Source organism: Calidris pugnax, unplaced genomic scaffold (genome assembly GCF_001431845.1).
Source record: "Calidris pugnax isolate Ruff unplaced genomic scaffold, ASM143184v1 scaffold541, whole genome shotgun sequence".
Classification (NCBI taxonomy): domain Eukaryota; kingdom Metazoa; phylum Chordata; class Aves; order Charadriiformes; family Scolopacidae; genus Calidris; species Calidris pugnax.
The window spans coordinates 104,777-116,643 of record NW_015091272.1 but is presented as its reverse complement, the minus strand read 5'-3'; the positions used below and the strand labels follow the sequence as shown (position 1 = coordinate 116,643).

Sequence of the window (11,867 nt, the reverse complement as noted above, 5' to 3'; positions counted from 1 at the left end):
TGTGTTGGACTACAGCGGCTACTCACCAATGCACTGGGCTTCATACAGTGGTAAGGACCCCTCCCCACCTCTGCTGGGGCTGCTGGTGGGGAGGAGGGAGCCGGGAAGAGCTGGGTTATCCCTCTGCTTATCCCTCTGCTTTGGGAGCCAACAGCCCAGCAGAGGAATCATAGAGTCATAGAATTGCCCAGGCTGGAAGGGACCCCCAAAGGGCATCTCGTCCCACCCCCCCGCAGTCAGCAGGGACACCCCCAACTAGACCAGGTTGCCCCATCGAGCCTCCCCTTGAATATCTCCAGGGAAGGGGCCTCAACCACCTCCCTGGGCAACCTGGTCCAGTGCTCCACCACCCTCACTGAATTTCACTGAATTTCACTGAATTTTTAGAGTTGGAAGGGACCATAGAGATCATCTAGTCCAACTCCCCTGCTGAAGCAGGATTGCCCAGAGCTTGTCAGAGCACGTTACTCAGGAGCATCCAGGCGGGTCTTGAAAATCTCCAAGGAAGGGGACTCCACACCCTCCCTGGGCAGCCTCTTCCAGGGCTCTGCCACCCTCACCGTGAAGAAGTTTCTCCTCAGATTTGAGTGGAACCTCTTCTGGTCCAACTTGTGCCCGTTGCCCCTCGTCCTCTCCCAGTGAAGAACCCTCTCCTCATCTCCAGTCTCAAGCTGTTCCCCTCCAGCTTGAAGCCATTGCCCCTCGTCCTGTCACTGCAGCCCTTTCTAAACAGGCTCTCCCCAGCCTTCCTGTAGCCCCCCCTCAGGTACTGGAAGGCTGCTCTTAGGTCTCCCCGGAGCCTCCTCTTCTCCAGGCTGAACAACCCCAGCTCCCTCAGCCTGTCCTCGCAGCAGAGGTGCTCCACCCCCCTCATCATCCTCGTGGCCCTCCTCTGGACCCTCTCCATCAGGTCCATGTCCTTCTTCTATTGAGGGCTCCAGCCCTGCACACAAGACTCCAGGTGAGGTCTCACCAGAGCAGAGCAAAGTGGCAGAATCCCCTCTCTGGACCTGCTGGCAACGCAGCTTTTCATAGAATCATAGAATCATTGAGGTTGGAAGAGACCCTTGGGATCATCGAGTCCAACCATCTCCCCTACTCTACAAAGTCCTCCCCTACACCATGTCCCTCAGCACTGCATCTAAACGGCCCTTCAACACAGCCAGGGATGGGGACTCCACCCCCTCCCTGGGCAGCCTCTTCCAACGCCCGACCACTCTTTGGGTGAAAATTTCCTTCCTAATGTTCAATCTAAACCTCCCCTGTTGGAGCTTGAAGCCGTTCCCTCTCCTTCTGTCATTAATGACCTGTGAGAAGAGACCAGCACCAACCTCTCTACAGTGTCCCTTCAAGGAGTTGTAGAGAGTGATGAGGTCTCCCCTCGGCCTCCTCTTCCTCAAACTAAACAGCCCCAGCTCCTTCAGCCGCTCCTCATACGATTTGTCTTCCAGGCCCTTCACTAGTTTTGATGCAGCCCAGGATGGGACTGGCCTTCTGGGCTGCGAGTGCCCACTGCCTGCTCATGTCCAGCTTCTCCTCCACCAGCACCCCCAAGGCCCTTTCCTCAGGGCTGCTTTCCAGTCCCTCACCCCCCAGTTTGTATTGGTTTGTTTTAAGGTTCCCCGTGGGCCCCCCCTCTTCCCGGAGACCCCCCCTCTTCCCGGGGCTCACCGCCAGCAGCTTCCGTCCCTCCTCGTCCAGCGGCGGCACCACTTTGCTGAAGTCCTGGCGGGCCCACTTGGGGAAGCTGGGTTTGTAGTCGGGCATGGCCGTCACCCCGGGCCAGGCCGCCTCGTCCGGCGTCCCCAAGGTGCGGAAGATACGGAAGAGCTGGTCGATCTCCGAGTCCCCCGGGAAGAGGGCACGGCGGGTGATCTGGGGACACGGGGGGATCTCCTAAGGGGATGGGGACACCCCATCCAGGAGGCCCCCGATGGTGGGGGGACAGGGACACCCCATCCAGGAGGCCCCTGATGAGGGGGGACATGGAAACCCTGTTGGGGAGCCCCTCAATGGGAGGGGGGACAGGGACACCCCATCCAGGAGCCCCCCAATGGCGGGGGGACACCCCATCCGGGAGCCCCCTGATGAGGGGGGACATGGAAACCCTGTTGGGGAGCCCCTCAATGGTGGGGGGGACAGGGACACCCCATCCAGGAGCACCTTGATGATGGGGGACAGGGACACCCCATTGGGGAGCCCTCTGATGAGGGGGGGACAGGGACAGCCCATCTGGAAGATCCCTGATCCTGGACACCCCATCCAGGAGCACCTTGATGGTGGGGGGACAGGGACACCCCATCCAGGAGTCCCCAATGCTGGGGGGACAGGACACCCCATCTGGGAACCCCCTGATGAGGGGGGACATGGAAACCCTGTTGGGGAGCCCCTCAATGGTGGGGGGGACAGGGACACCCCATCCAGGAGCACCTTGATGATGGGGGACAGGGACACCCCATCCAGGAGCCCCCTGATGAGGGGGGGACAGGGACACCCCATATGGAACATCCCTGATCCTGGACACCCCATCCAGGAGCACCTTGATGATGGGGGGACGGGGACACCCCGTTGGGGAGCCCCCTGATGAGGGGGGGACAGGGACATCCCACCCCATCTGGAAGCCCCCTGATGGTAGGGGGACCACTTTGCTGAAGTCCTGGCGGGCCCACTTGGGGAAGCTGGGTTTGTAGTCGGGCATGGCCGTCACCCCGGGCCAGGCCGCCTCGTCCGGCGTCCCCAAGGTGCGGAAGATACGGAAGAGCTGGTCGATCTCCGAGTCCCCCGGGAAGAGGGCACGGCGGGTGATCTGGGGACACGGGGGGATCTCCTAAGGGGATGGGGACACCCCATCCAGGAGGCCCCCGATGGTGGGGGGACAGGGACACCCCATCCAGGAGGCCCCTGATGAGGGGGGACATGGAAACCCTGTTGGGGAGCCCCTCAATGGTGGGGGGGACAGGGACACCCCATCCAGGAGCACCTTGATGATGGGGGACAGGGACACCCCATCCAGGAGCCCCCTGATGAGGGGGGGACAGGGACACCCCATATGGAACATCCCTGATCCTAGACACCCCATCCAGGAGTACTTTGATGGTGGGGGAACAGGGACACCCCGTCGGGAAGCCCCTTGATGAGGGGGGACAGGGACACCCCATCCAGGAGCCCCCTGATGAGGGGGGGACAGGGACACCCCATATGGAACATCCCTGATCCTGGACACCCCATCCAGGAGTACTTTGATGGTGGGGGAACAGGGACACCCCGTCGGGAAGCCCCTTGATGAGGGGGGACAGGGACACCCCATCCAGGAGCCCCCTGATGAGGGGGGGACAGGGACACCCCATATGGAACATCCCTGATCCTAGACACCCCATCCAGGAGTACTTTGATGGTGGGGGAACAGGGACACCCCGTCGGGAAGCCCCTTGATGAGGGGGGACAGGGACACCCCATCCAGGAGCCCCCTGATGAGGGGGGGACAGGGACACCCCATATGGAACATCCCTGATCCTAGACACCCCATCCAGGAGTACTTTGATGGTGGGGGAACAGGGACACCCCGTCGGGAAGCCCCTTGATGAGGGGGGACAGGGACACCCCATCCAGGAGCCCCCTGATGAGGGGGGACAGGGACACCCCATCCAGGAGCCCCCTGATGAGGGGGGACAGGGACACCCCATCCAGGAGCCCCCTGATGAGGGGGGACAGGGACACCCCATCCAGGAGCCCCCTGATGAGGGGGGACAGGGACACCCCATCCAGGAGCCCCCTGATGAGGGGGGACAGGGACACCCCATCCAGGAGCCCCCTGATGAGGGGGGACAGGGACACCCCATCCAGGAGCCCCCTGATGAGGGGGGACAGGGACACCCCATCCAGGAGCCCCCTGATGAGGGGGGACAGGGACACCCCATCCAGGAGCCCCCTGATGAGGGGGGACAGGGACACCCCATCCAGGAGCCCCCTGATGAGGGGGGACAGGGACACCCCATCCAGGAGCCCCCTGATGAGGGGGGACAGGGACACCCCATCCAGGAGCCCCCTGATGAGGGGGGACAGGGACACCCCATCCAGGAGCCCCCTGATGAGGGGGGACAGGGACACCCCATCCAGGAGCCCCCTGATGAGGGGGGGACAGGGACACCCCATATGGAACATCCCTGATCCTAGACACCCCATCCAGGAGTACTTTGATGGTGGGGGAACAGGGACACCCCGTCGGGAAGCCCCTTGATGAGGGGGGACAGGGACACCCCATCCAGGAGCCCCCTGATGAGGGGGGGACAGGGACACCCCATATGGAACATCCCTGATCCTGGACACCCCATCCAGGAGTACTTTGATGGTGGGGGAACAGGGACACCCCGTCGGGAAGCCCCTTGATGAGGGGGGACAGGGACACCCCATCCAGGAGCCCCCTGATGAGGGGGGGACAGGGACACCCCATATGGAACATCCCTGATCCTGGACACCCCATCCAGGAGTACTTTGATGGTGGGGGAACAGGGACACCCCGTCGGGAAGCCCCTTGATGAGGGGGGACAGGGACACCCCATCCAGGAGCCCCCTGATGAGGGGGGGACAGGGACACCCCATATGGAACATCCCTGATCCTAGACACCCCATCCAGGAGTACTTTGATGGTGGGGGAACAGGGACACCCCGTCGGGAAGCCCCTTGATGAGGGGGGACAGGGACACCCCATCCAGGAGCCCCCTGATGAGGGGGGGACAGGGACACCCCATATGGAACATCCCTGATCCTAGACACCCCATCCAGGAGTACTTTGATGGTGGGGGAACAGGGACACCCCGTCGGGAAGCCCCTTGATGAGGGGGGACAGGGACACCCCATCCAGGAGCCCCCTGATGAGGGGGGGACAGGGACACCCCATATGGAACATCCCTGATCCTAGACACCCCATCCAGGAGTACTTTGATGGTGGGGGAACAGGGACACCCCGTCGGGAAGCCCCTTGATGAGGGGGGACAGGGACACCCCATCCAGGAGCCCCCTGATGAGGGGGGACAGGGACACCCCATCCAGGAGCCCCCTGATGAGGGGGGACAGGGACACCCCATCCAGGAGCCCCCTGATGAGGGGGGACAGGGACACCCCATCCAGGAGCCCCCTGATGAGGGGGGACAGGGACACCCCATCCAGGAGCCCCCTGATGAGGGGGGACAGGGACACCCCATCCAGGAGCCCCCTGATGAGGGGGGGACAGGGACACCCCATATGGAACATCCCTGATCCTAGACACCCCATCCAGGAGTACTTTGATGGTGGGGGAACAGGGACACCCCGTCGGGAAGCCCCTTGATGAGGGGGGACAGGGACACCCCATCCAGGAGCCCCCTGATGAGGGGGGGACAGGGACACCCCATATGGAACATCCCTGATCCTAGACACCCCATCCAGGAGTACTTTGATGGTGGGGGAACAGGGACACCCCGTCGGGAAGCCCCTTGATGAGGGGGGACAGGGACACCCCATCCAGGAGCCCCCTGATGAGGGGGGGACAGGGACACCCCATATGGAACATCCCTGATCCTAGACACCCCATCCAGGAGTACTTTGATGGTGGGGGAACAGGGACACCCCGTCGGGAAGCCCCTTGATGAGGGGGGACAGGGACACCCCATCCAGGAGCCCCCTGATGAGGGGGGGACAGGGACACCCCATATGGAACATCCCTGATCCTAGACACCCCATCCAGGAGTACTTTGATGGTGGGGGAACAGGGACACCCCGTCGGGAAGCCCCTTGATGAGGGGGGACAGGGACACCCCATCCAGGAGCCCCCTGATGAGGGGGGGACAGGGACACCCCATATGGAACATCCCTGATCCTAGACACCCCATCCAGGAGTACTTTGATGGTGGGGGAACAGGGACACCCCGTCGGGAAGCCCCTTGATGAGGGGGGACAGGGACACCCCATCCAGGAGCCCCCTGATGAGGGGGGGACAGGGACACCCCATATGGAACATCCCTGATCCTAGACACCCCATCCAGGAGTACTTTGATGGTGGGGGAACAGGGACACCCCGTCGGGAAGCCCCTTGATGAGGGGGGACAGGGACACCCCATCCAGGAGCCCCCTGATGAGGGGGGGACAGGGACACCCCATATGGAACATCCCTGATCCTAGACACCCCATCCAGGAGTACTTTGATGGTGGGGGAACAGGGACACCCCGTCGGGAAGCCCCTTGATGAGGGGGGACAGGGACACCCCATCCAGGAGCCCCCTGATGAGGGGGGGACAGGGACACCCCATATGGAACATCCCTGATCCTAGACACCCCATCCAGGAGTACTTTGATGGTGGGGGAACAGGGACACCCCGTCGGGAAGCCCCTTGATGAGGGGGGACAGGGACACCCCATCCAGGAGCCCCCTGATGAGGGGGGGACAGGGACACCCCATATGGAACATCCCTGATCCTAGACACCCCATCCAGGAGTACTTTGATGGTGGGGGAACAGGGACACCCCGTCGGGAAGCCCCTTGATGAGGGGGGACAGGGACACCCCATCCAGGAGCCCCCTGATGAGGGGGGGACAGGGACACCCCATATGGAACATCCCTGATCCTAGACACCCCATCCAGGAGTACTTTGATGGTGGGGGAACAGGGACACCCCGTCGGGAAGCCCCTTGATGAGGGGGGACAGGGACACCCCATCCAGGAGCCCCCTGATGAGGGGGGGACAGGGACACCCCATATGGAACATCCCTGATCCTAGACACCCCATCCAGGAGTACTTTGATGGTGGGGGAACAGGGACACCCCGTCGGGAAGCCCCTTGATGAGGGGGGACAGGGACACCCCATCCAGGAGCCCCCTGATGAGGGGGGGACAGGGACACCCCATATGGAACATCCCTGATCCTAGACACCCCATCCAGGAGTACTTTGATGGTGGGGGAACAGGGACACCCCGTCGGGAAGCCCCTTGATGAGGGGGGACAGGGACACCCCATCCAGGAGCCCCCTGATGAGGGGGGGACAGGGACACCCCATATGGAACATCCCTGATCCTAGACACCCCATCCAGGAGTACTTTGATGGTGGGGGAACAGGGACACCCCGTCGGGAAGCCCCTTGATGAGGGGGGACAGGGACACCCCATCCAGGAGCCCCCTGATGAGGGGGGGACAGGGACACCCCATATGGAACATCCCTGATCCTAGACACCCCATCCAGGAGTACTTTGATGGTGGGGGAACAGGGACACCCCGTCGGGAAGCCCCTTGATGAGGGGGGACAGGGACACCCCATCCAGGAGCCCCCTGATGAGGGGGGGACAGGGACACCCCATATGGAACATCCCTGATCCTAGACACCCCATCCAGGAGTACTTTGATGGTGGGGGAACAGGGACACCCCGTCGGGAAGCCCCTTGATGAGGGGGGACAGGGACACCCCATCCAGGAGCCCCCTGATGAGGGGGGGACAGGGACACCCCATATGGAACATCCCTGATCCTAGACACCCCATCCAGGAGTACTTTGATGGTGGGGGAACAGGGACACCCCGTCGGGAAGCCCCTTGATGAGGGGGGACAGGGACACCCCATCCAGGAGCCCCCTGATGAGGGGGGGACAGGGACACCCCATATGGAACATCCCTGATCCTAGACACCCCATCCAGGAGTACCCCCCCTCATCATCCTCGTGGCCCTCCTCTGGACCCTCTCCATCAGGTCCATGTCCTTCTTCTATTGAGGGCTCCAGCCCTGCACACAAGACTCCAGGTGAGGTCTCACCAGAGCAGAGCAAAGTGGCAGAATCCCCTCTCTGGACCTGCTGGCAACGCAGCTTTTCATAGAATCATAGAATCATTGAGGTTGGAAGAGACCCTTGGGATCATCGAGTCCAACCATCTCCCCTACTCTACAAAGTCCTCCCCTACACCATGTCCCTCAGCACTGCATCTAAACGGCCCTTCAACACAGCCAGGGATGGGGACTCCACCCCCTCCCTGGGCAGCCTCTTCCAACGCCCGACCACTCTTTGGGTGAAAATTTCCTTCCTAATGTTCAATCTAAACCTCCCCTGTTGGAGCTTGAAGCCGTTCCCTCTCCTTCTGTCATTAATGACCTGTGAGAAGAGACCAGCACCAACCTCTCTACAGTGTCCCTTCAAGGAGTTGTAGAGAGTGATGAGGTCTCCCCTCGGCCTCCTCTTCCTCAAACTAAACAGCCCCAGCTCCTTCAGCCGCTCCTCATACGATTTGTCTTCCAGGCCCTTCACTAGTTTTGATGCAGCCCAGGATGGGACTGGCCTTCTGGGCTGCGAGTGCCCACTGCCTGCTCATGTCCAGCTTCTCCTCCACCAGCACCCCCAAGGCCCTTTCCTCAGGGCTGCTTTCCAGTCCCTCACCCCCCAGTTTGTATTGGTTTGTTTTAAGGTTCCCCGTGGGCCCCCCCTCTTCCCGGAGACCCCCCCTCTTCCCGGGGCTCACCGCCAGCAGCTTCCGTCCCTCCTCGTCCAGCGGCGGCACCACTTTGCTGAAGTCCTGGCGGGCCCACTTGGGGAAGCTGGGTTTGTAGTCGGGCATGGCCGTCACCCCGGGCCAGGCCGCCTCGTCCGGCGTCCCCAAGGTGCGGAAGATACGGAAGAGCTGGTCGATCTCCGAGTCCCCCGGGAAGAGGGCACGGCGGGTGATCTGGGGACACGGGGGGATCTCCTAAGGGGATGGGGACACCCCATCCAGGAGGCCCCCGATGGTGGGGGGACAGGGACACCCCATCCAGGAGGCCCCTGATGAGGGGGGACATGGAAACCCTGTTGGGGAGCCCCTCAATGGTGGGGGGGACAGGGACACCCCATCCAGGAGCACCTTGATGATGGGGGACAGGGACACCCCATTGGGGAGCCCTCTGATGAGGGGGGGACAGGGACAGCCCATCTGGAAGATCCCTGATCCTGGACACCCCATCCAGGAGCACCTTGATGGTGGGGGGACAGGGACACCCCATCCAGGAGTCCCCAATGCTGGGGGGACAGGACACCCCATCTGGGAACCCCCTGATGAGGGGGGACATGGAAACCCTGTTGGGGAGCCCCTCAATGGTGGGGGGGACAGGGACACCCCATCCAGGAGCACCTTGATGATGGGGGACAGGGACACCCCATCCAGGAGCCCCCTGATGAGGGGGGGACAGGGACACCCCATATGGAACATCCCTGATCCTAGACACCCCATCCAGGAGTACTTTGATGGTGGGGGAACAGGGACACCCCGTCGGGAAGCCCCTTGATGAGGGGGGACAGGGACACCCCATCCAGGAGCCCCCTGATGAGGGGGGGACAGGGACACCCCATATGGAACATCCCTGATCCTGGACACCCCATCCAGGAGCACCTTGATGATGGGGGGACGGGGACACCCCGTTGGGGAGCCCCCTGATGAGGGGGGGACAGGGACATCCCACCCCATCTGGAAGCCCCCTGATGGTAGGGGGACAGGGACACCCCATCTGGAAGATCCCTGATCCTGGACACCCCATCCAGGAGCACCTTGATGGTGGGGGGACAGGGACACCCCAGCGGGGAGCCCCCCTGATGAGGGGGGGACAGGGACACCCCATCTGGAAGATCCTCGATGGTGAGGGGACAGGGACACCCCATTGGGGAGCCCCCTAATGAGGGGGGACAGGGACACCCCATCCAGGAGCCCCCTGATGAGGGGGGACAGGGACACCCCATCCAGGAGCCCCCCAATGGCGGGGGGACACCCCATCCGGGAGCAAAGATGCAGCCCAAGCTCCAGATGTCGACGGCCGTGGAGTAGTACTTGCAGCCCAGCAGGATCTCGGGGGCTCGGTACCAGAGTGTCACCACCTGCCATGGGGAGAAGAAGGTTGGGGGACACACACACACACATGTGATGGGCACTGGGACACCCCCCAACCCCAAAACTTCATTCAACACCCCCCCTGGGCCCCACCTCATGGGTGTAGGTACGGACGGGCACCCCGAAAGCGCGGGCCAACCCGAAATCGGCCAGTTTGATGGCGCCGTCGGCGTTGATGAGGAGGTTCTGGGGCTTGAGGTCGCGGTGCAGCACGCGGTGAGCGTGGCAGAAGGCCAGGCCCTGCAGCAGCTGGAACAGGTAGCTCTGCGGGGACACAAGAGGGGGGGTCACCACGGCCAAGACCCCCCCCACACCTCCCCATGGGGCTGGGGACACCCCCCAAGCCCCCCGCCGTCCTGCCCTCCCCTCACCTTGATGAGGGGCAGAGCGATGCCGCTGATGGAGGAGGAGTCCATGAACTTCTTCAGGTCCTGGTGCAGGAACTGATGAGGGGGGGACAGGGACCCCCCATCTGGAAGATCCTCGATGGTGAGGGGACAGGGACACCCCATTGGGGAGCCCCCTAATGAGGGGGGACAGGGACACCCCATCCAGGAGCCCCCTGATGAGGGGGGACAGGGACACCCCATCCAGGAGCCCCCCAATGGCGGGGGGACACCCCATCCGGGAGCCCCCTGATGAGGGGGGACATGGAAACCCTGTTGGGGAGCCCCTCAATGGTGGGGGGGACAGGACACCCCACCTGGGAGCCCCCCGATGAGGGAGGGACAGTCCCGGTGACTGGCTGCACCCCGAGTCCGTGCCCTTCAGGGTCCCACAGCCACAGCCCCCCATGGCCTGGGCCCCACCTCATGGGTGTAGGTACGGACGGGCACCCCGAAAGCGCGGGCCAACCCGAAATCGGCCAGTTTGATGGCGCCGTCGGCGTTGATGAGGAGGTTCTGGGGCTTGAGGTCGCGGTGCAGCACGCGGTGAGCGTGGCAGAAGGCCAGGCCCTGCAGCAGCTGGAACAGGTAGCTCTGCGGGGACACAAGAGGGGGGGTCACCACGGCCAAGACCCCCCCCACACCTCCCCATGGGGCTGGGGACACCCCCCAAGCCCCCCGCCGTCCTGCCCTCCCCTCACCTTGATGAGGGGCAGAGCGATGCCGCTGATGGAGGAGGAGTCCATGAACTTCTTCAGGTCCTGGTGCAGGAACTCGAAGACCAGGTAGAGCTTGTTCTCCGTGTGGATCACGTCCAGCAGCCTGAGGAACCCCCAGCGCCTGGGCACGAGCCACGGGGCAACCCACAGCCACGGGGTGCCCACTGCCAGGGGGGTCCCATGGCCACGGGGGTCACCACGGCCAAGGGGGTCCCATGGCCACGGGGGTCACCACGGCCAAGGGGGTCCCATGGCCATGGGGGTCACCACAGCCATGATGGCCCACAACCACAAGGACCCCACAGCCAAGGGGGTCCCATGGCCACAAGGTCCCCACGGCCAAGGGGGTCCCATGGCCACAAGGGTCCCACAGCCATGATGGTCCCACAACCACAAGGACCCCATAGTCATAGGGGTCCCATGGCCATGGGGGTCCCCACGGCCACAACTCCCCCCAGTCACGAGGCTCCTGTGGCCACAGGGCTTGGTGTGGCCACAGCTCCCCACGATCATGAGGGTCCTGTGGCCACAGGAGTCCCACGGCCAGGGGGTCCCATGACCATGGGGGTCCCCACGGCCACAGGTCCCCATAGTCATGAGGGTCCCGTGACCACGGGGGTCCCACAGCCAGAGCTCCCCATGGTCATGGTCATGAGGGTCCCATGGTCACGGGGGTTCCATGGCCACAGCTCCCCATGGACACGGGGGTCCCCACAGCCACAGCCCCCCACCGCTACGGGGGTCCCATGGCCACAGGTGTCCCCACACCCCCCCCCAACCAGGGGGGGGTCCCCATGGATCACCCTGTGCCTGCGTGGGCTCCCCCCAACCCTGGGGCCACCAGGATGGGGCCAGATCTGCGCTGAGCCCCCATTAGCCCCCCGGACCCCCCCTC

At 63.4% G+C, this 11,867-nt stretch overlaps 1 protein-coding gene across 1 annotated transcript in view; it reads right to left on the bottom strand.

Annotated features, from left to right (window-relative positions):
* Positions 1–11,188, bottom strand: part of CDK2 (cyclin-dependent kinase 2) — a gene marked incomplete at its 5' end in the record, with an annotated part of 12,625 nt that extends 1,437 nt beyond the window's left edge. Inside the window, 7 exons of the mRNA XM_014960563.1 lie at positions 1,672–1,896; positions 2,645–2,827; positions 2,925–2,980; positions 8,391–8,676; positions 9,747–9,854; positions 10,677–10,847; positions 10,955–11,188. Coding sequence (XP_014816049.1) covers positions 1,672–1,896; positions 2,645–2,827; positions 2,925–2,980; positions 8,391–8,676; positions 9,747–9,854; positions 10,677–10,847; positions 10,955–11,188 — 1,263 coding nt within the window. The remainder of the gene's footprint in view (positions 1–1,671; positions 1,897–2,644; positions 2,828–2,924; positions 2,981–8,390; positions 8,677–9,746; positions 9,855–10,676; positions 10,848–10,954) is intronic.
* Between the last annotated feature and the right edge of the window lie 679 nt (positions 11,189–11,867).